The 22676-nt window shown below is 38.2% G+C and overlaps 1 protein-coding gene across 2 annotated transcripts; it reads left to right on the top strand.

The window, feature by feature from the left end:
* Positions 1-13024: 13024 nt before the first annotated feature.
* Positions 13025-21043, top strand: LOC112179683 (decapping 5-like protein). 2 transcript variants are annotated; one of them, XM_024318142.2, is made up of 8 exons: positions 13025-13304; positions 14641-14741; positions 17571-17645; positions 17741-18103; positions 18221-18607; positions 19986-20159; positions 20251-20358; positions 20454-21043. In XM_024318142.2, the coding sequence occupies exons 1-8, from the start codon at positions 13178-13180 to the stop codon at positions 20601-20603; spliced, it is 1485 nt and encodes a 494-aa protein (XP_024173910.1). In that variant the 5' UTR covers positions 13025-13177; the 3' UTR covers positions 20604-21043. The 2 variants fall into 2 exon arrangements, with proteins under 2 accessions (XP_024173910.1, XP_024173909.1); XM_024318141.2 differs by having other exon boundaries at positions 17741-18607.
* Positions 21044-22676: the final 1633 nt, after the last annotated feature.

Below are 22676 nucleotides of genomic sequence, written 5' to 3'. Positions count from 1 at the left end.
GAAGAATGAGACCTTGCTCACTTGCTTCTATGATGGTCTCACCAACTTGGAAAGAGATATGCTCGATGCGGCTTCAGGAGGATCATTTGTTGACAAGGAACCTGCAGCTGGAATGATCTTAATTGAGAATAGGGCCCTGAATCAACAACAATATGGCGGTTCCAAGTCCACCCATACACGTGAAAAAGTTAATGAGGTAAGTACATTGGTTCAATTGGAAGATAAAATTAACAGGCTTACTTCTATTGTTTCTCAGGGAATAAAGGGACAAGTTATGGTATGTGGAGTGTGCTCAATGCAAGGGCATATGTCTGATCAATGCCCTCAACTCATGGAAGGAGGAAACTTTGAAGGTGTCAACGCCCTAGGGTTCCAACAAGGGTACCAACGTCCAAGGAATGACCCATATTCTAACACCTACAACCCTGGATGGAGGGATCACCCCAATTTTCGTTGGAAGGACAATGAAAACGCCCAACCAGCTTCTCAAGCCTTCAATCAACGTCCTCCAGGCTTCTTCCCAAAGCCACAGGCTCCTCTAAACTCTAATCCTTCGAATTCTTCATCTTCTTCTTCTAATAACTATGATGAGATTATAAAAACTTTAACTGTTTCTACTCAGACTTTGTTGCAAAACCAAAATCAAATGCAAAATCAAACCAACAATTTGATGCAAGGTCAAAATCTCATGCAAAAGAGGATGGACGCAATGGAGAAACAGCTTGGTCACGTGGTTGATTTTATGACAAAAGGCCCTGAAGGTGGTAAGCTGCCAAGTAATACTATTCCAAATCCAAAGGGGGGCTTTGAATCTGCCAATGCCATCACCACTAGAAGTGGAAGGATCATCAATGACGTCCCCAAGGCACAAATGCACACCACCGTGCACATTGATGAAGAACAGGAAACACCAATTTCGAAGAGGAAGGAAAACAATGGCCCAGCGACTTCCAGGATGGAAACTGACTTAGCAATCCCAGACCCTGCTACGTCCAGGATTGAAGGCTCATTGCAATCCCCAACAAAACCAGAAACCAAAGGTAAAGTGTCTAACTCTTCAATTCCGGTTAATACTAATGCTTTCCTTTCTCCTATGCCTTTTCCTCGCAGATTTGCTAAGTCCAAACAAGAAGAAAGCGACATGGCTGTTTTGGATACCTTTAAAAAGGTGCAAGTCAACATTCCCCTTCTTGAAGCTATAAAGCAAGTGCCCAAATATGCAAAATTTTTGAAGGAACTTTGTACAACAAGAAGGAGAATTCGAGAAAAGGAGGTTGTGAAGGTGAATGAGAATGTCTCAGCGGTTATCCAAAGGAAACTTCCCCCAAAATGCAAAGATCCTGGAAGCTTCACCATTCCTTGCGTTATTGGTAACACTAGATTTGAGAATGCCATGTTAGATCTAGGTGCATCTATAAATGTTATGCCTTATTCTGTTTATGCATCTTTAGGTCTAGGTACACTTAAAACTGATAACGTAATTATTCAATTGGCGGATAGATCTAAGGCCTTTCCGAAAGGATTGTTGGAAGATGTGCTTGTGCAGGTTAATCACTTGATCTTTCCCGCGGATTTTTATATCTTGGACATGGAGGAATCCACCATAAACCCAACGCCACTTTTGTTGGGTAGACCTTTCATGCGGACTGCTAGGACAAAAATTGACGTCTATGCTGGCTCTCTAACCATGGAATTTGATGGAGATGTGATAGGATTCAACATCTTTGAGGCTATGAGGTATCCAATTGAATTTGATTCATGTTTTTCTATTGACATACTTGATACTCTTGCACAGAAGGTTTTGGAAGCAATAAGAGAAGATACGTTGATCACAACCATTGAGCAAGGCGTTGGTTACACCCATGATGGCGTCATAATTCCCATGAAGAAACTTCAGGAAACGTTGGACCCTCAAATATTTGAGGACGTTTCTTCCGTTGAAACTCATCTACGTTATGAAGGTAAACCTCCTTCCCCTTTGTCAATTCAGTTATCTACTAATAAACCTCTTCCTTCAGTGATTCAGGCCCCTACACTTGAACTCAAACCATTACCGGATCATTTGAAGTATGTTTATTTGGGAGATGACAAAACATTGCCTGTCATAGTCTCATCCAAGTTGACGCCATCTCAAGAAGAAGAACTTGTTAAAGTGCTAAAGAAACACAAGACTGCAATTGGATGGACATTAGCTGACATCAAGGGAATAAGCCCCACCACTTGTGTGCATCGAATTCTTCTTGAGGAGGGTGCCAAACCAACTAGAGAGGCTCAACGTCGTCTTAACCCTCCAATGATGGAAGTTGTGAAAAAGGAAGTCATCAAATTGCTCGATTGTGGCGTCATATACCCTATTTCAGACAGTAAATGGGTCTCACCAGTCCAAGTTGTGCCAAAGAAATCCGGAATTACGGTCGTGAAGAATGAAGAGAATGAACTTGTGCCCCAAAGAACCGTGACTGGCCATAGAGTCTGCATCGATTATAGGAAGCTTAACGCCACCACCAGGAAAGACCACTTCCCTTTACCCTTCATCGATCAAATGCTTGAAAGGTTAGCTGGTCATTCTTTTTATTGTTTCCTTGATGGTTATTCTGGTTATAATCAAATATGCATAGCTCAAGAGGATCAAGAGAAAACAACTTTCACTTGTCCTTTTGGCACTTTTGCTTACCGTCGAATGCCATTTGGACTTTGCAATGCCCCAGGTACGTTTCAAAGATGCATGCTCAGTATTTTTTCTGATTATATTGAGAAAATAATTGAAGTTTTCATGGATGATTTTAGTGTTTTTGGTGATAGCTTCGAAAATTGCTTAGGAAACCTAGAATTAATCTTGAAACGTTGCATTGAAACTAACCTTGTTTTAAATTGGGAAAAATGTCACTTCATGGTTGCTCAAGGTATTGTTCTAGGGCATATTGTTTCTTCTAGGGGAATAGAAGTAGATAAAGCTAAAGTTGATCTTGTTCGCTACTTACCCTCCCCCACTTCTGTGAGAGAGGTTCGTTCTTTTCTTGGACATGCAGGATTTTACAGACGCTTTATCAAGGACTTCTCCAAAATTGCAAGACCCCTATGTCGACTTTTGCAAAAGGAGGTGACGTTTGAATGGAATGCGGACTGCCAAGTTGCGTTTGAACAATTAAAGGAGCTTTTGACCTCTGCTCCTATCATGCTTCCTCCGGATTGGTCCTTACCATTTGAGCTCATGTGTGATGCTTCTGATTATGCAGTAGGCGCAGTGCTTGGCCAAAGAAAAGAGAAAAAGCCTTATGCCATCTACTACGCCTCTCGGACTTTGAATGATGCTCAATTGAATTATTCGACTACAGAAAAAGAATTATTAGCTGTTGTTTTTGCTTTGGATAAATTTAGATCTTATTTACTTCAAACTAAAGTTGTTATTTATACTGATCATGCAGCTTTGAAGTATTTACTCTCAAAGAAGGAAGCGAAACCGAGGCTAATTCGATGGATTCTTCTTCTACAAGAATTTGATGTCGAAATTAAGGACAAAAAGGGGAGTGAAAATGTTGTTGCAGATCATTTGAGCCGCCTTGTACATGGTGAGGACGCCATACCTCTTATGGAAACTTTTCCGGATGAACAACTCTTCGGAATTGAGGTAAGTGAACCTTGGTATGCAGACATAGTCAATTTCTTAGTCACTAAAAAAATTCCAAACACGTTGTCAAGCTCTATGCATGCAAAACTTAAAAAGAATGCTAGGCAATATGTTTGGGATGATCCTTATCTTTGGAAATTTTGTGCGGATGGTATAATTCGACGTTGCGTGCCTGAAAGGGAGTTTACTCATATCTTGACATTTTGCCATTCTGAAAATTGTGGGGGTCATTTTGGTTCTAAGAAAACTGCTCTTAAGGTGTTGGAATCTGGTTTTTATTGGCCTAGTTTATTTAAGGATGCTTATGCTTTTTGTATGACATGTGATAGATGCCAAAGAACCGGAAACATAGGACCTAAAAATCAAATGCCTTTAACTAATGTTTTGGTTGTTGAAATTTTTGATGTTTGGGGTATCGATTTTATGGGACCTTTTCCTTCATCTCAAGGTTTTCTTTATATTCTTCTCGCTGTGGATTATGTCTCAAAATGGGTGGAAGCACAAGCCACCCGGACTAATGATTCCAAAGTTGTTGCAGATTTTCTTCGATCTAATATTTTCTCTAGGTTTGGAATGCCTCGAGCAATCATAAGTGATGGAGGATCGCACTTCTGCAATAGATCCATTGAAGCCTTGCTTAGAAAGTATAATGTGACGCACAAGGTGTCAACGCCATATCATCCACAAACTAGTGGACAAGCAGAAGTGTCAAATCGTGAAATCAAGAAGATTTTGGAGAAAACAGTTAGCCCCAGTCGCACGGATTGGAGTCAAAGGCTAGATGATGCCTTGTGGGCGTACCGGACAGCGTATAAGACGCCAATAGGAATGAGTCCCTTTAGGTTGGTGTATGGAAAAGCTTGCCATCTACCCGTGGAATTGGAACATCGAGCTTGGTGGGCTGTGAAGAGCTTTAATATGGATTTAGATGACGCTGGGATTCATAGAAAGCTTCAAGTGAATGAGTTGGAAGAACTACGTAATGATGCGTACGAGAGTTCCCGGATTTATAAAGAGAAAACTAAGGCCTTTCATGACAAGATGATTCGTGGGAAAACATTCATAGCAGGCCAAAAAGTTTTATTGTTTCACTCTCGTCTCAAACTCTTTCCCGGTAAGCTTCGCTCACGATGGGTTGGTCCTTTTGTTGTTACTTACGTTTTTCCCCACGGAGCTGTGCAAATTCGAAGTGAGCAAACAGGCCATGAGTTCAAGGTGAATGGCCATCGATTGAAGCCATACTACGCAGCCTTTAAGGAGAGCAACGTAGAGGAAGAAGACCTTCATGACACACCTCCTCTCATAGATTAAAAGCATTCACTACGTCTGGCTGAAGACTTTAAACCAAGCGCTTCTTGGGAGGCAACCCAAGGGATGTTTTCTTTGCTTTCTTTGTTTTCTATTTAGTTCCTTTTTATGTTTTTCGTTTGTGTGCAGGTCATAGAGTTGTAGAGAGGTGTGAAAAGTGTTCCTTCTGTAAAACAGAGTACTGACCGTACAGTCCGTCTACTTTAGACAACTACCGTTTTTAGCTCAGAAGGGACCAGAAGACGTGCCATATATGATTCGAAAGATATTTGAGTCTAGTTTCTGTAAGTTTTTACAGAACTGGATTCGGAGTTTATATGTGTTTCCAGTTCCAGTTTGAATGCAGCAAGGTCAGCCCAGGAAAACAGGAAACTGCGCAGTTGTGTCACAGAAAAAGAAAAACTGGGCATATTTCCGTGGATGAAATGAGGAGTTCTTTACATGGACTCAAAGCTCTATATGTATACTACCTTCAGACCAAAAATCTCGTCCATTGACCCAGTGATGCTCCCGGAATAAAGGTTTGAGTGGGTAAAGGTCACTTTGCCCGGATTTCTGTTCCAATTTCTGTTTTTTCTCTAACTTTATAGGGCTATAACTTTCAAACCGCTTGGAGTTAGGAAGTGTTCCACATATGCACAGAAAGCTCGCAATGTCCACTTTCACCCCCAAGTGGTATAATCGTCATCTGAAGCTGCATAAAAACATTATGGAACCTGGAACATGGGCTGCCGGCACAAACTTCTGGTTTCCAAAGATGCAACAAGACTTCGCACGGAGCTTACGTTAGGAAGTCAAGACCTTATGGTCTTGAGGTTGGGGTCTTTTGTTGTCATCTCCAAAGGTCGTGAGCATTGGGAGGTCTACAAGGGGGAGCTTTTCTATCAACCTTCTCACCTTTCTTCTTTTTGATTTCCCTTCTTTACACTTCTATTATGCATTGTTTGATTTAGTTTTCCATACATTGAGGGCAATGTATGATTCAAGTGTGGGGGAAGGGAATTTGAGTCTTACTTTTATAAAAAAAAAAAAAAAAAAAAAAAAAAAAAAAAAATTTCGTTAGTTATGTTCTTTCTTTTAGCATTTTTAGTTCTTGTTTTTGTTTTGTTTTTCGAGTCTTAGGTTGCTTTCAACTGTCTAGGATGAACTTAATCTCTGAAATTATGGATAAAAGAGGATCACAATATTGAGATGATGTTAAAATAATTCTTTGGTTAATTATGATATATACAAAGCATATGAATGTGTAGTAGATGTGGTTTTTGTTGACCTTGGTACAGAATTATGAGCATGTTGATGATGAGTGTGATTCATAATAACCCTTGTGAGAACTTGAGCCTATTTTCCATTCTTTGTGAGTGTTTATTGAAAAATTATACTCTTATTTTTTTGGCGATGCTTAGTGATCTCATTATCTTTCTCTTTGATTGACTGCTTGCCACAGATTAAGTTTGACGGACTCTAGAGATTACTAGAACTTGCTCTTGTACTAGTTGAAACTTTTATCAATACATGTCCCTGATTCTGGAAAGGATAAAGGCACCTAGGAAATTCCACCATAGCCAAAAATAGCCTGTGTCCATATTTGTGCCCGTCGTGGGACTCTCATAGTCTAACCCCTTTGAGCCTACATTTAAACCTTTTTCTTTCGTCACCCTCAAAATCCTAACCTTTAAACCTTAGTATAGTTATATCCCCACCCTTGTTCTAAAGATTTAGTGGAGCTAATTCATGAGACAGACATGATTTTGAAGGCACTACAAAAGAGATGATGAGAAAGAATAAGTGTGGGGGAAAGACTTGTCCATGAGAAAGAAGAAGAAAAATATATGTATGCCGAAAAAGAAAAAAAAAGTGAACGGCAATGAAAAGGAAAAGAGTGCAAGTATGTGTGGATTTTAGTCCCCCCATTGTGGATAAGGAGTTTGTTTTGAAGTGAAGGCCTAAGTTCGATGAATTCGGTCTTTGTCCTATTTCACAAGTGTTTGAAGGAATGTTAGAATGAAGCAAGGGTCCAACACAATGACATCCGGCTCTTAATAAAGACACACAAGAAGTTCAATGTTGCAAGATGCCTTGGTGACTAAAAGAAGATGTCTCAATACTTCAATGAAAGCTCCGCTAAGTTTTTAGAACACTTTGTGTTTTTCCTTACCCTTTCGTTTCTTTAAACCCCTAAACCTTGGCCCCATTACAACCTTGAAGTAAGACCTCTTTGATCCTTAAGATGGGCAACCTTTGATCTGTGGAGATTGGCTACAAGAGTTGAGCATATGGTTTGGTCCGTCCGGCAAGTAGTTGGTATCCTTCATGAGATCGTAAAAGAAAAAAATATACATATATTTCGACATAGCTTTTCTTTGTTTATATATGTGAGCTTTTTGTTTGTTGAAAATAATATTATCATCTCTCACATATATTTGAGTGAAAAAGCTTTGAAGCATTAACCTTGATCTGAGAGAAGAAAGAGTGGTAAATCCTGTGAGGTTTGAATCATACTTGTTGGATACATGCTGAGCTCCACCCATCACCATTGTCACACCCGTGTCTTACATGCTTATATGTGGATTATATGTTTTAATTAACTCTCAAATTACTTATGATTGATTCTTGGTTGCGTGCTAATCTTGATGCTATGAAAGTAAGAGATTTCTGAGACAACGATGTTGAAGGCATAGTTTGTTTTGAGTCTTTTGAGTCTTTGTTTTATTTTCTTTGTTTTGATTTTACTAAGGGACTAGCAAAAGCTAAGTGTGGGGGAATTTGATAGGAGCATAAATGCGACGAATATAGTGTGAAATCCCTTACACTTTTCTTAGCTATTTCCTTTAAAAAGTCAGTTTTAACTTTGTTTTCTTTTTAGGTAGTTCGTGAAGTGATTCAAGAGAAATAAGAGCTGAAAGGGAGCAACGAAGCCATGAAACATGAAGTACTGATGCAGAGGACCAAGTTTGATCAACCAGTTGGCCAGAAATTACAAGGAAAGTCCACGGAATTCATTGTGCAAAACAGTTGCTGCAAAGCAGAAAACTGCAGTTTCAGAATCAGCTTTCTGGGAACGGTTTTGAGAAGCAATTCTTGCACCCTCCCAGATGCACCTTTGAAGAAATAGCCAGCGATCCTTGAAGACATGATGTTATACTTCAACTACAGCCAAAGAACAGGTCAAAATCATCAACGAGGCAGTAGGAAATCAAAGTCGAAGTATGCTTCCCGATAAGGCAGAAACTGTCAGCTTTTCACGAAGCTTTTTGAGAGATCTTTTCCGGCGATTTTCTTGGAGTTTTTCCAGAAGGTTATCGATCATTCTAGATTATATGATGTCATAGAACACGTGGGAGTCAAGAACCATCCAGAAACTTGTCAAGACGAAGTCGTTCCTGGTCCAAGAAGGAAGCTTCAGAGTAAGAAATCGAAACCTAGTCGAAACAGGACTGTTTGGCAGAAATCTTTTGTGGACGAATTTTGGGGGCATTTTTGGAAGGTTATTGCTGCTGCAAACATGAAGGAGAGTCCTAGAATGATTCCTCAAGATTTTGGGAAGATTATTAAGGCTTGAAAATCATTTAATTATGCACCAAGTAGAGTGATCCTCAAGCAATTAGGAGAGGCTTTCAAAGCAGAATTGGGAAAGGAAACTAGGGCTGTGTATTCTATATATATAGAGCAGTATAACACGTTGAGACAGACCATCCTACAGCGCCGCTTCTGCTCCCAAACCCTAGCACACAAAGTCTCAGAAATTCCCAAGTCTTCAAGAAGGAAAACCGTGCACATCACCATCCATCTCCATCAAGTTCCTGCCGTGCCCCATCTTGAAGGATTGCCTGCACCTAAGGCTGCCTAAAAGTGAATTCGTGGCTCTCATACTCTGCTCTTTACGGTTTTTATCCTCTTGTAATCGAATATTCATGTTTTTAATTGTTGAATTTAAGATGATGTGTGGCTAGTTATTTTTGTTAGGGGCAAGGTTTGAAGCCCCAATTATGTAGAACATATGTTTGTTTAAATTTAGTTTCTTGATCTTTGGTGTGGATTGGTTGTTTATCTCTGATTGATTGAAAACTTTTGCATGTGTATGTTTTATGGTCGCGAACATAGGATTTATGCATGTAATTGGAGCTAGGTTTAGAAAATAATTCACCTAATCGTTTTGTTTTCTAATCCACAAGTATGCAAGGCTTTGAACAAAAGTTGATGTTTTAAACAACTAGAAGAGCATGCTAGGTAGGCGTTCCACACTAGACTGCAACTCTATAATCAATCGTTTCCATGAGATCTTAATGCTTCAAATATGTTGACACTATATGTGTTGTTGATAGGATAGCGTTCTATACCTTGATTGCATGTTTGATAGGCTTAGCTATTGTGCGTTCACGTAGACTAAGTAATTAGGGAAACATTAATAAGGGACATGATCTGCTCCGACTTGTTTCTTGGTTGATTTCTGTTCACACCTTAGTAATTGAAACTAGGTTAACTTAACATTGTTCAAAAGTAATTGGTGGTGGATTTCCGAGTCTCTAACGTCTTCTCCATATTGTTTTTCAACTTAAAATTCGAAATTGCTTTCTTTGTTTTCCTTTAATTTTCGTAAAACTTAAAAACCCCCAAAACATTTATTTTTTCCTTTCTTCTTTTATTTCGTTGCTTCCTCTCTCCTTTTCCCTATTCTACGTTTGTTTTCCTTTCTTTTAGTTAGTTTCTTTGTTTTGTGTTCTTTGTTAGTTTAGCTTAGTTTATTTTTCTTTGTGATTAATTGGTTACCCTCAATCCTTGGCATCGAACGATCCTTGCTTACTCTATATTGCTAACGACTACATCTTGCAGGGTTAAGTTGAGCGCTTGTTTTTAGCGTATCAACCACGTAAACATATAAAAATTTCTGAGCATAGTAGCTTCCAAGAAATTAGGAATTTCCGAGCATAGTCGCTTCAAAGAAATTTGATTCCAAGAGGTATTGGATTAGATCGAAACAATGACATAAGTGGTCGATTATAAATTCTCTACAAACTCTAAGTTTGGCGATCTCAACAAGCTCCAAGCTTGGAGTGAGCACGAACCCCCACAGTTTGGCTTAATTAGGTCTCCCTTATGATGAAGAAAGGGGGGGGGGGGGTAGAAGAAAGAAGGTTGCAAGTCCCCGAGAAAAAGAATAAAAACTTCAAAAAACGGGAACTTTTAGAAAAACATACCTCTTAGGATTGCAGAACATATTTGGTCCTTGTCGTAGGATTGGAGACGAGCTTCAGTCCTAGTGCAAGCAAGCAGACTTGTAGGATTATAGCGTGGTCGTGAAGTCGCTGGGGTCGTGGGGTCTTGGATCCTCCAGGCTGCAGGGTCGCGGTGTCGTGTGGTCTAGTTGTTGCGGTCGAGCGAGCGTGAGAGCAAGCGAGCGGAACGGGAGCTACAGGGGCTGCGAGGCTAACCTGGTAGGGTTAGCGTTGAGTTGCAAAGCTGGGGCTATTGCAGGGGCTGTTGCGGGGATGCTGCTGGTGCTGCAGAGTTATGGGTGGCACCGATCGCACTGGTGCGTAGCGCTGGGCTGGTTGGCGCAGGGCCGCATAGGCATGCGCGTGGGAAGGCTATAGGGTTGAGGATTGCGGGGGGCAGACGCTAGCGTGGGCTAGCTGCGGTGGTTGACGGGGGCAGCTAAGGAGCATAGGGTTGCGGGGGCAGCAGATGCAGGGCGCGCTTGCGGGGCAGCGAGCGCAGGGGCGCGTAGGAGTTGCGGGGGATTTGGTGAGAAGAGTTTTAGGCTTTTGGTTTTTAGGGCTAGGGTTAGGGCTCGTGGTGATAACGTGTTTAAGGAAAATTGAAATTGGGAGAGAATTGAGTCGTACTTTCATTAATAATAGGGGCCTCTTTATATAGAGGATTACAAGCATAGAGATAGAGTTGTATATGGAAATATAATCGTACATTGATTGGATATCTCCTAAGATTCTCCGATAATATCTCTAATATAAACCCTATTTCAACTAGAGCAAGTAACCTCGTGTTCATATTCTGGATTTATTTGAACAGAAAAAAAATTCTATTGGGTGGCAATAGAAGTCTATTGGGGGGCAATAGACGTTTTTAAATTGATATAATCTCTTCATTTTTTCTTTAATCAAAGTATTATTTGTTTAATTTTAGAATGATTAGTTCCCATTTTGGTAATCGAAACGTCTATTGGGTGACAATAGATGTCTATTGGGGGCAATAGACGTTTTTAAATTGATATAATCTCTTCATTTTTTTCTTTAATCAAAGTTTTATTTGTCTAATTTTAGGAAGATTAGTTCCTATTTCAGTGATCAAAATGTCTATTGGGGTCTATTGCCCCTCTATTGGGGGGCAATAGATGTTTATTGGGGCAATAAACCTTTCCGTTGAGGTTTTCTGAAAAGTCTGGCGGGTGGCGGTCTGTGACTGGATTCTAGAGTCCGGTAACCGGAATCCGGAGAAAGTTGGTCAGAATCCGGCGACCGGTGACCTGATTGCAGCGAGAGTTAGCCCGAATCCTGTGACCAGGCTCCGGCGAAGTTTCATATGGTTTCTCTCTCTTTCATTTTCTCTCTTTCTCTCTAAGAAAGAAAGGGTGAGGGTAAAATAGTATGTAAAAAAATTAAAAAATTAAAAAAAAATCTTAATGGAGTATTAGGGAAGACCTCCTTAGAGTGTTTTGGGTAAGAGAGAATTAAAAAAAACTTAACGGGGTAAGTGGGAAAAAAATCTCTAAAAATGACGTAAATAGACAAAAACCCTTTATTATTATAAAGATGAACTGAATTATTAATAGATCAGATTAACCTGTATTTGTATTTCATCCGTTAATTTAAAAGATCAAATTATCATTACCAACTAGGAGTGAAATGTTTCGACTCCCTAAACCTAGCCGCCTGTGCTCGGTATTCCAATTATGGCGACCGATGCCGGTCTACCTTCTAAACTGAGGAGCCCTCTCCACCTCCAGCTGTCCAAGCCCATCCTTCCAACGCTGGAATTTCCCGGCAATCACCTTTCAAAGCCTAGAGGTTGAAACTTTCATGGGTTTTGCTTCTAGCTTGCCGTAATAAGTACGATTCAAATCGACTATTAGAGATCGGTGGTTTGCGACCCAAACGGGGACGACTGAAACTGCACTTGTGGCTCAGGTTATCGATGGAGAGACTGAACATGGAGGCGGTGCTTCATAGCCCGCAGATGCAACCTTTATTATGGAGGTCGATCTCGATCTGGCATGAGTTGGGCTTAATCTTTCACCTCCGAATGGTAGAGTATTTGGAGCATGAACCTAATAACTGTGAGATGGGAGCAGTACGGGATTTGGCGGTGCTGCATCCAGGTGCGACGGCTATGGTGGTTGTCGACAAAGCAAGGGCTGACGTGGATGGTGTTGTGCGGCAGAAAGGGGTGACTAGAGCTTGGGTGCCCAAAGCAAAGTTAAGGGTTGCCCATGGTGTGTGGCCCAAAACTTTGTTGAGACCCAAAACTTTTTTGATGCCAAGCTCAAACGGGTGGCCCAAAACATGGTGGGTATTGAAGTCGCAAGGGTTTTGGGTGTCCATAACAGATATTCGTGTGTGCTGTAATTTAGCCATTTCCTAGAGCAAACTGATGAGCTCTATCTCTATGGGTTTTCACATTTGGGATCCAAGGGGATTGACTCAACTAATCACCTTTTTGTTCTTTATGTTTTGGGGTGAGTCTATGTACTATGTTTCTTTTCATAGTTTTTTAGGCTCGCTTTTAATAAGTGAGCACTAGTTTTCTAATGAGTGGTGCTAGCATACCATGTCCTAAACTTGTCATTGAGTTGGTAAAGGAAGGTATGTATCCGTGCCATTCTGACTTGAGATGAATGAAGTTGATTACTTTGGTTAAAAAAAGATCAAATTATCAAATCAAAATCCGTCCCATAATAATGCATCCAAATCAAAATTTGATCATTTCTAAAAAAAAAAAAAAAAAAAAAAAAAATTTAAAAATTTGATCCATCAACAGTTCTAAACCGATTCCATCATTAACTGCGTCTGCGAACACAAAATGAAAAAAAAAAGGAAACAAAAAAAGCTGCTTCGGCTTTTAGTACAATTCGTTATGTGGTGAAAACATATTGATGCTTTGCCGCTCTATGCCTATTTCTCGTATAGACGAAAAAGAAGAAAGAGACAAATCACAAACCCTAATCTCCCAGAAACCAGCAACGGCTCTGAAACACACCAATTTCATCATCTTCCCCAACTCCTCTCCATGGCCACTGAATCCGGAGATCCTTACATCGGCAGCACCATAAGCCTAATCTCCAAGTACGAAATCCGTTACGAAGGGGTTCTCTACTTCCTCAGCGTCCAAGACTCCACCATTGGCCTCAGAAATGGTACGCATTGCTTGGCTTTTCTAATTTCTTCTAGGTCATGAAATTTCTTCGAATCTGTTGCATATGATTAGATTATTGGGAGGGATTATCTTTCTGTAATGTGAATTTTTGGGCGGCTAAGGTGTTGTAATTTCTTTCTGCAAGTTCTTGAGGATCTGCTTTAATTGCTCATTGAATCTTGCCACAACTTGTTTGCTTTGGCTGTGGCAAGTGATCTTCTATGAGCTTCGGTGAAGAAAATATTTGATTGACCATATTGCTTGCAATCTCATCGATTAATTACGATTAAGTTGACATTCTATTTCATTGGTTGTGAGTATGAACATGATCAAAATTTTATCAATGTTTGGACTGTTAATCAGAGAAAGAGGGAGAGGGAGAGGGAGAGAGGTTTTCGTTGTTCTTACTCAGTCTTGGATTGAACTATAATCTCAGTCTATAGTTGTGTCATAAATTAATGCTCTGTTGGAAAACATCACGGAATGTTCTTGAGGTCTTGATTACTATACCGAGTATTTTACCTTATTACAATATATGCCAGTGATATTATTAGTGAATTCTACTTGTGACATAAAAGTCTAGGACAGCGTAGGGGTTACTGTGTTTAAGGTCTGATGAGGGTGAAGCTAAGGGTAATAGTGTCTTGGGGATGAGCATTGTGTCAAAAGTTCAGGGAATGAAGGGAGAAGAAGAGAGCAGAGAAATCTGGACTTGCCCCTGCAAGATTTCATGGTTCCACACCCATAATTCTCACTTGAGAGATATTGTCTGAAACAATGCACACAATGAATCCCATTATCTAATTTCCAGCAAAACAGTGGCAATACAGAGCTACAGATACCAGAAAATAGACCCCAACATTAATGACACTAGTTCTAGATTTTAATAATTCTAAATGTCTTATTATTTTTGATTGTCAGAAGATGCTTCAGAAAAACTAAATACATGACCTGATGCAAAGAATGTGTCTGAAATGTTATATCTAGAAGACACATGAGAACTATACAGCAACAAGAAGACTCCAGCAGATCTAAATGATTTATTACTTGTCTGAATTTTGTTTGTCTATCGTTTTTTCCATTGTCTACGCTTTTATTAGGTCTGCATAATCTCCATCACTGAGTTCTGTGCACATCGAGATACCAAAATGATAAATAATATACTTGTACATAGTGCTCCCTAGAATTCTATACATATTTTTGTGTTCTATTTGTATTTTCTCACCTGCAAGGCTGCAATCTATTTGCAGAATCTGTAGTTAATGATATAGTTAAGTATTCTTCTGTAGTTTGGGAAATCAAACCTTTTAAATTCATTACCTTTTGTAATGTTGCAGTTAAGTCATATGGAACAGAGGGGCGTAAAAAGGATGGGCCACAAGTTCCTCCAATTGATAAGGTGTTTGAGTACATTCTATTTAGAGGAAGCGACATTAAGGTATGCAGGAGACATAATATACTTGATTAACCTCCTAATCTTTTTTATTATTTTTTTTAATATGCCTATCCCTACAGAAAGTTGTAACTTTATTTAGTTCTTGCTTGTTACTGCTATTTTCTTTTAGTTTTTTAATACTTGGCATGAGATGTTCCCAAATGATGACAAATTTTGGGATTGTGTGGATAATTAGAAATAGAAGGGTCATTGATGATATAGGTGAGGACTGGATTGTATATGGTCAAGTGTTTCTTTCTTTCTGAGCATATATTTGATTCGAATGTAAGGATTCTACTTTTTCTGATCTTTTTGAATTGCTGTAGTGGTTTCTGTTAAGTTTTTGGACAATGAAGAATTGAGTTCATACTACTTTGTCTCTCTTTCTCCTTCTGTCTCTTACATCTCTCTTTCTTCTTCTCTTTTCAACGTCTATTAGAAATTATAAGTTTCTCTCGGTTTCGCCCTGCTTTGCCTCTATTTCTGCTCCCACCTCCTCCTTTTCCTTCCTACCTAATATACTCTATAAGCTCTCTTCCTTAATTCCTGTTCTTTTTCTCTCTCTCTACTTCTCTACACCTCCTCTAGCTATGTCCTCTACTAGTAACAATGCATGATATAGAGGCAACTCATCATTAAGGATTAAAAAAACAAAACAAAAAATAAAATAAAATAAAATAAAAAACAAATTACTATGACACTCTCTCTCTCTCTCTCTCTCATTACAAAGTGATCGAGTGCAATTCGTGCACAAGTCTGGAAAGCAAGAAAACAAAGAATCCTTAAACTAGCAAGTCTAAATAATTAAATACAAAATGAAAGCAAATCCCATAAAGATTGAAATTTCCAAATGATAAGGTTACATAATTTGCAAGTTATCTTAGTCTTGATACTCTTATGACCATAACATGACTTGAATCAACAGGTTAAGTATCAACAGTTCTCATGAGATTCTCGATTTTGATTGATATGGCCGTTTTGAAGGCATGACTGATGCAGATGTAGTGTAATGCATGAAAAAAAATATCCACACCCATGGGACACTACTTGGACTTGTTACTGGCTCTTGGCAGTAGGTGCATTTTTCCGTCCACAAAGACTTGGTTCTATTATATTGCAATTTTATCTATATATTGATTAGGCCTTATAGTAAATTTTTGTAGGCTGGAAAAGTGGAATTTATATTCAGATTTCTGAAGTTCACTTAGGCCTGTAAAAAGGATACAGTTTAATTTCCCATTTAGGGTAGGGTGTAGAGGCTCAAAATTACTCAGAGGCTACTAACTATGGGGATTCACTGATTGTGAGACAAGGATTATTTTAGGTGGGTTACCTCCTCCTGTGTGTGTGTATGAATATTTGTATATACATGCACTATAAACTCCCATAGATACTCTGCCTGTGATATATAAGTTATTGCTAGAGAGGTTATAAGGTAAAGGGAAGTTATGAAAGTAACCCGCACAGAGAAAAAGTAGGAATAATGTGAAAGAAGGTTCACAAAATCTCTTCTCTTTGTATTGGTATAGATAGACCTCTTCTCTAGGTCACTGCTGTATTGTTGATTATTGGTTTTCCCTTCTTTTGCTGACATATCTATAGGAAGAACAACCAAAGAGTTGTTGGTCTAGTGGCTGACATATCTATAGGAAGAACAACCAAAGAGTTGTTGGTCTAGTGGTCAGGCCCTTAGTTTGCTCCCAAGTGGTCTGGGGTTCGACCCTCTCCCAAGGTACCCACCTAGCAATTGCTAGAGTTTCCAGTTCCCCAAATGTTGTGGGGTCAGGCGGGGGACCTAGGGATTAGTCGGGTCAAAGACTCGGATACCCTAGTCTCAAAAAAAAAAAAAAAAATATCTATAGGAAGAACAAGGAAGAAAAAATGTTGACCTCTCAATATATTTATATTAATCTAATGGACTAAGAACTAGAAATGGGAGATGTGGAAATATCTATTATTATTTTCTTTGGGGTTGAGGGCAAATAGTGAGGTAGATGTGTAAAATAATTAGTTTATCTGTATTCAGAAAACTCTATGTTGATATTTGTTATGTGTTGGTTGTACTTCTTGTATAAGCTATTAGAATTATATAACTTGGTTATATCAAGACTCCTACTCTTAACTTTCGGTGATAAATGATAAATCTATATCCATCTCTTAAAGTATTATACTATTCCTGTGTTGGTCCAATGATTGACGAATTGATTCTGCTTGAAAATATAAAACATACAAATTCCAACCAGACCCCTCTATGTGAGAATATGTCTAGAATATGTTTACACTTAAAAGGAAATGTTGGGCCAGTATTTCGATAATAAGCTGACTGTTAATCGTTTACTTTATTTTAGACTATCCATTCTTCTCTGTGAAAGAGCTCTACTGTATACATATACCTTAGTGTTTAACTAAATACTTGGTAGAGCATGCATTATCTTGTGGATCAATTTTTGATGCAACGTTTTGAGGCATGAGGCTGCCTTTCTATCTCAGTTTAGTTTATGAGTTAAAAGAATGTATCAGATTAGTAAAATATGATGATACTTCAACTCTCTCTCTCTCTCTCTCTCTCTCTCTCTCTCTCTATATATATATATATATATATATATATATATATAGTACATTCGCATTTTCTTTTTGTAGATTTCTTTTTACTTTTGGCCAAAAGAACTATCATTTCTTTTGAGCATTATGATCTGATGAATGATGATGCTAGATGAGATCTCACTATGATGAAATATCTGCTTTGGCAGTTGCAACAATTGAACTTTGAATGCAAAATATGCTGGATGGCACTACAAAGGTACTGATAATAGTTTGTTTTCACAATTGTAGGATTTGCAAGTTAAGTCTCCTGCACCTGCACAAAGAGAAGAACAGATTCACAATGATGATCCTGCCATTATACAGGTATTGAATACTCATGTAAAAGTACTAGGGGGTTCTATAAGCTCAGGAGTTAATCGGTTCGATTTCATATGTTTAATTTATTTTCTTCTTTGCAGTCACACTATAGTGGGGTACCTGCAAGTTCTCCACCATCAGCACTGGTTGGTGGTAAAAGTTTGTCTGGAATAACTCAGTGGCAGGATACCCCTGCTTTGAGTACTAAAAGCAATACTGGTGTGTTGCCTTTATATCATTCTACAACTGAAGTTGGTCCATCAGGGCATGCTTTTTCTAGTCAAATCGCTACTCCTCCAGCACTTTCTTTGCCGATGTATTGGCAAGGATACAATGGGGCTTCACTGAATATGTCTCAACAGCCACATCACCATATGCAATCCCAGTCTGCAATCTCACACCAGAATAAGGCTCCTGACCATCAGGCATCTATAACTATTGGCTTGGCAGATACATCAGCTCATGTTAGCCCTGCAATCTCCTCTTCTACATCAACTTCTGTAAATCTAAAGTTTTCTCCCCCTCTAACCTCTGTAAAGTACTCTTCTGCTCTTGATATGCCTTCATCCTTGGCCACACAGGTATCTTTACCATCTCATTCCGCACCTGTGAATGCCAGTCAACTAAATATGCCTTCTTTACCTTCGCCTGGCCAAGACTGGAATATGAGGGAAACACAACATTTTAGTAAAGCCATTTCTGATCCAGTACCAGTTCTTCCTGTGCAGTCCATGCCATACCCTGCATCATCGTCTGTGGTTTCTGATGCAGGTCCGTTGCTAACCCCACCCCCATCTTTGTTAACTCCTGACCAATTGATACCATCTAGATCACACATACTATCTCCCTTGCAAAAACTCTACCTTGATCAGAAGAATATGGGTGCTATACCGACGCCAACTAGTTCTTCTTCCTTGATTCCTCCTCCTATAACTCAAGCACCATTGTTACCGTTGCCTACACCACAGGTGAGATCAGACGAGTTTCACTGCTTTTTTCAAGTTTTTTATAACTAAAATTGATGTTAATTCTTATCTGTTTTCATTTATATGCTATTCAAGAAATTTGGTGCTATTTTATAACACTAAACTTTTGCATTTTGGGTTAGATATGATGTTTCAGCAATTCTAAGTGCTTTTGTGTTTTCTATATGGTATCAAAACCTTTTCCTGGTTTAGCTTGACTGAGTGGACAAAATGGGAAAAAAAAACAAAGCTTCTTAACTTTCACCAATATTGAAGTATATTGAAAAAAGAACTTGGTGGGGTGAGTAATAATTACTATCTTTTTATTAGTAATTGACTAGTTAATACTTTCATCTCACTGATGTTTTTGGGAATTTTGAAGTCTCACTAAATGGAGGAATTCTCTTTGAACTAAGGTAAAGGATATTTTTAAAACCCATTTAGAGTATAAATGACGATGGCTTGTACACTGAAAGCACTGCAGAAAATAAGATTATTTGTCTTCTAAATCGAGAGCTCTATGCTAAACTTTTTGAGGACCCACATACACTTGTTATATTCATGAAATCCCACTGTTGACTAGTAAATTACAAAATCCAGATTGTTCTTTTTCTATTTGGGGAATGATATATCATACCATATATATATATATATATATATATTTTGGTACCTTTATGCTGTATGTATCCCACATGTGCGCATATCTTGTGAGAGAGGGGGAGAGAAGGAATTAATTACGACCATTTGTACTATTATACTTGTGTGGGGTGTGCTTGCATTGCATGTGCAAGTTTTTCATTTTGTTTAGTGTTGAAAGGATGGATGGAGACAACTCGCGGTTCTTTGCTTCTCTTGCCAAGCATGCTGCTTTTCATTTGTTACTGATATTCTAGTAGGAAGTTGGCAACAGATATATGGAGAGCCTATATGTAACGTATCTTATGTTTTCTAACACTAGAGTTCCAGACTTCCAGTACTGGTTTGGAACAATGCCTAAGATATTTTAGAAATTAAAAAGTGGTGTATGTGCTTCTAGATACCTGTCCATACATATAAAGATGCATGCCTGTAAGATTAATAGAACCGTGGTGTACATCTTGAACTTCACTTTTTCCCACAAGTTGTTGGTGCATCCAACTTTTGATATTTAAGTGGATTCTTGACCCTTTTGGGCTGAAAATCTGTCACTTAGCTTCATCATTCTTGTTTGTGGTTAGTGAAGATATGCATGTTATTTTTCTTGCATATCTTACCAAGAAAGTTTAGGAGTAAGAGTAGTTCTGATTATTGATTTTTGTTCTAACAGTTTCCTGGATTACATATATATAATGGCTCCGTATTCTTGTCAGTTTCTAATTAATTGTTCGGCTATGCTTTGCAGTCTCAGTACTCGACTACTAAGTTCAATGAGGAGTTTGATTTTCTAGCCATGAATGAGAAGTTTAAGAAGGATGAAGTATGGGGCTACCTTGGAAAGGAAAAACAAAGGGATGAAACAGAGAGGGTGGATGACAGTGGATCTGGTCAAAGCTTGGATGACAAAGAAGGCACAAAGGTAGGGACATAGTTGTTCTATACTGGATGGTTTGGCATTCCGGTGGAATTTGTTAACACTTTATTTATCATTTCTTGATTGTTTAATGCAGCCTGCATATAACAAGGATGAGTTCTTTGACACAATTTCATGTAATTCTCTTAACCGTGGAGCAAGAAATGGACATAGGTTTTCCGAGAGAATGAGGACCGATAGTGAGGTTTGCCAATTTATATGAATTTTTTTTTGTGATTACCAAGTGACAAGTCATAGCTGGGGATGTGCTTATCTAATTAAAATTTTTTTTTTTGGCAGACATTTGGCAATTTCCAGCAGAGATCTAATCTTGGTTATGGTGGTGACGGTCCTGCCCGTGGTGGTAATTACCCGGGCCCATATCAGTCGGGAAGGGGTTATGGTTATGGTGGTAGGGGCCGTGGTGGTAACATGCCCACGTGGTGGTAACACGCCCTTCTGATGGCAATTGTGTTTCATTGTTCACTCAAGGTCTATGGTAGCTTCTCAGAGCGCTCTCTGGTTTCCTTTTATTTCCTCAATCTTGACTTTGTGATGACTGTTCTCAAAGGCAATGTTGTGGACCTCTTGGTTGGTTCATGCTTTTTTTTTTTGTGCCCATGAGCTGGCTTTGGCCATTTGCATCTTTGTTTCATGCAATTATTGTCCATGATACAATTGGTAAAAAAAAGAATCAAATCATGGTGTCGTTTAACTTTGTTTGGTTAAGGTGCTTGGATCTATCTCTATCTGTGTGTGTGTGGGTGTGGTTGCTGTGTGTCTCTGTATGGAGTGATATTAACATATAAAGTCTGTTGATTCAGATTGTAAATGGTGACTTGATTTTACTTGATCATTGATTATGATAACATATAAAGTCTGTTGATTCAGATTGTAAATGGTGACTTGATTGTACTTGATCATTGGTTTGGGTTTCAGGTATCGTGTTTCCTGAGCATTCGAAACTGGTTGTGTTTTTCTGATACAAGTTGTTTGAAGTGTTGATAAAATTCTGGTTCGTAAAGAACCGTGGTGGATTTTCTTTTGGGTGTTTCGAAATGTACCTAGCAAATTTCTTAATACACCTAGCAAATAATTTATAAAAATTATTGGATTAATTTCAGTTTATCCCCCTGAGGTTTGGGGGTGAAATCACAACTTTCAATTTTGAATTTTTACCCCCTAAATTTTTCAATTTCAATAAGCCGTGTCCAATTTTTACTGTCCTGTCCAAATTGGACGTTAAGTTTGACTTTTGAGGGTTAAAATGGTCATTTCAACATAAAAAAAAAAAAAAAATTTCTGTTTTTTTTTGTTTTTTTTTGTTCCGTTTCTTCATTTTTTTTATTTTGTCTCCAATCTATATACCACAAGTTATAATAGGTTTATAAAAACAAAAAAATACTCTAGGTAGTTGAAAGCCGCTCGCTGGTTTACGATATTTGTGACATATCTCCGATAAAGTGAAGAATTTAGGATATATCCCAAATAAAGTGAAGAAATATTTGTAAAAAATAATTTTACACTTTATCTGTAAATAAATATCTGTATATTCCCAATAAAGTGAAGAAATATCTGTGTAAAATCATTTTTGGTCTACGATATTTATGATATATGTCCAATAAATTGAAGAATTTTAGGATATATCCCCAATAAAGTGAAGAAATATCTATAAAAAATGATTTTACACTTTATCTGTAAATATCTGTATATCCCCAATAAAGTGAAGAAATATCTGTGTAAAATCATTTTTTACAGATATTTATTTACAGATAAATATTGGATATATATCACAAATATCGCAGACCAAAAATGATTTTACACAGATATTTCTTCACTTTATTGGGAATATACAGATATTTATTTACAGTTAAAGTGTAAAATTATTTTTTACAAATATTTCTTCATTTTATTTGGGATATATCCTAAATTCTTCACTTTATCGGAGATATGTCACAAATATCGTAGACCAGCGAGCGGCTTTCAACTACCTAGAGTATTTTTTTGTTTTTATAAACCTATTATAACTTGTGGTATATAGGTTGGAGACAAAAAAAAAAAAAAAAAAAAGTGAAGAAACAGAAAAAAAAAAACAAAAAAAAAAAAAACTAAAAAGCAGAAAAAAAAAAAAAAAAACAGAAATTTTTTTATTTTATTTTATTTTTTATTTTTTTATGTTGAAATGACCATTTTAACCCTCAAAAGTCAAACTTAACGTCCAATTTGGACGGAACAGTAAAAATTAGACACGGCTGATTGAAATTGAAAAGTTCAGGGGGTAAAAATTCAAAATTGAAAGTTGAGGGGGTGAAATCTTTCACCCCCAAACCTCAGGGGGGTAAACTGAAATTAATCCAAAATTATTTTAAAAAAAATCCAATTAATTCCCCAAAATACCCTAAACTTGACCCAACAATGTACCCAGCAAAAGATTGAAAACATGCCTAGAAACAAGCAGGAGTTGAATGAAAACATGCCCAGAAACAAGCAGAAGTTGAAAGGTGCACAGGGATGATGGGCTCC

This window comes from Rosa chinensis, chromosome 7, assembly GCF_002994745.2.
Source record: "Rosa chinensis cultivar Old Blush chromosome 7, RchiOBHm-V2, whole genome shotgun sequence".
In the NCBI taxonomy this organism is placed as follows: Eukaryota; Viridiplantae; Streptophyta; class Magnoliopsida; order Rosales; family Rosaceae; genus Rosa; species Rosa chinensis.
The sequence above is the reverse complement of the archived record's forward strand: the minus strand, read 5'-3'. Positions and strand labels throughout refer to the sequence as shown.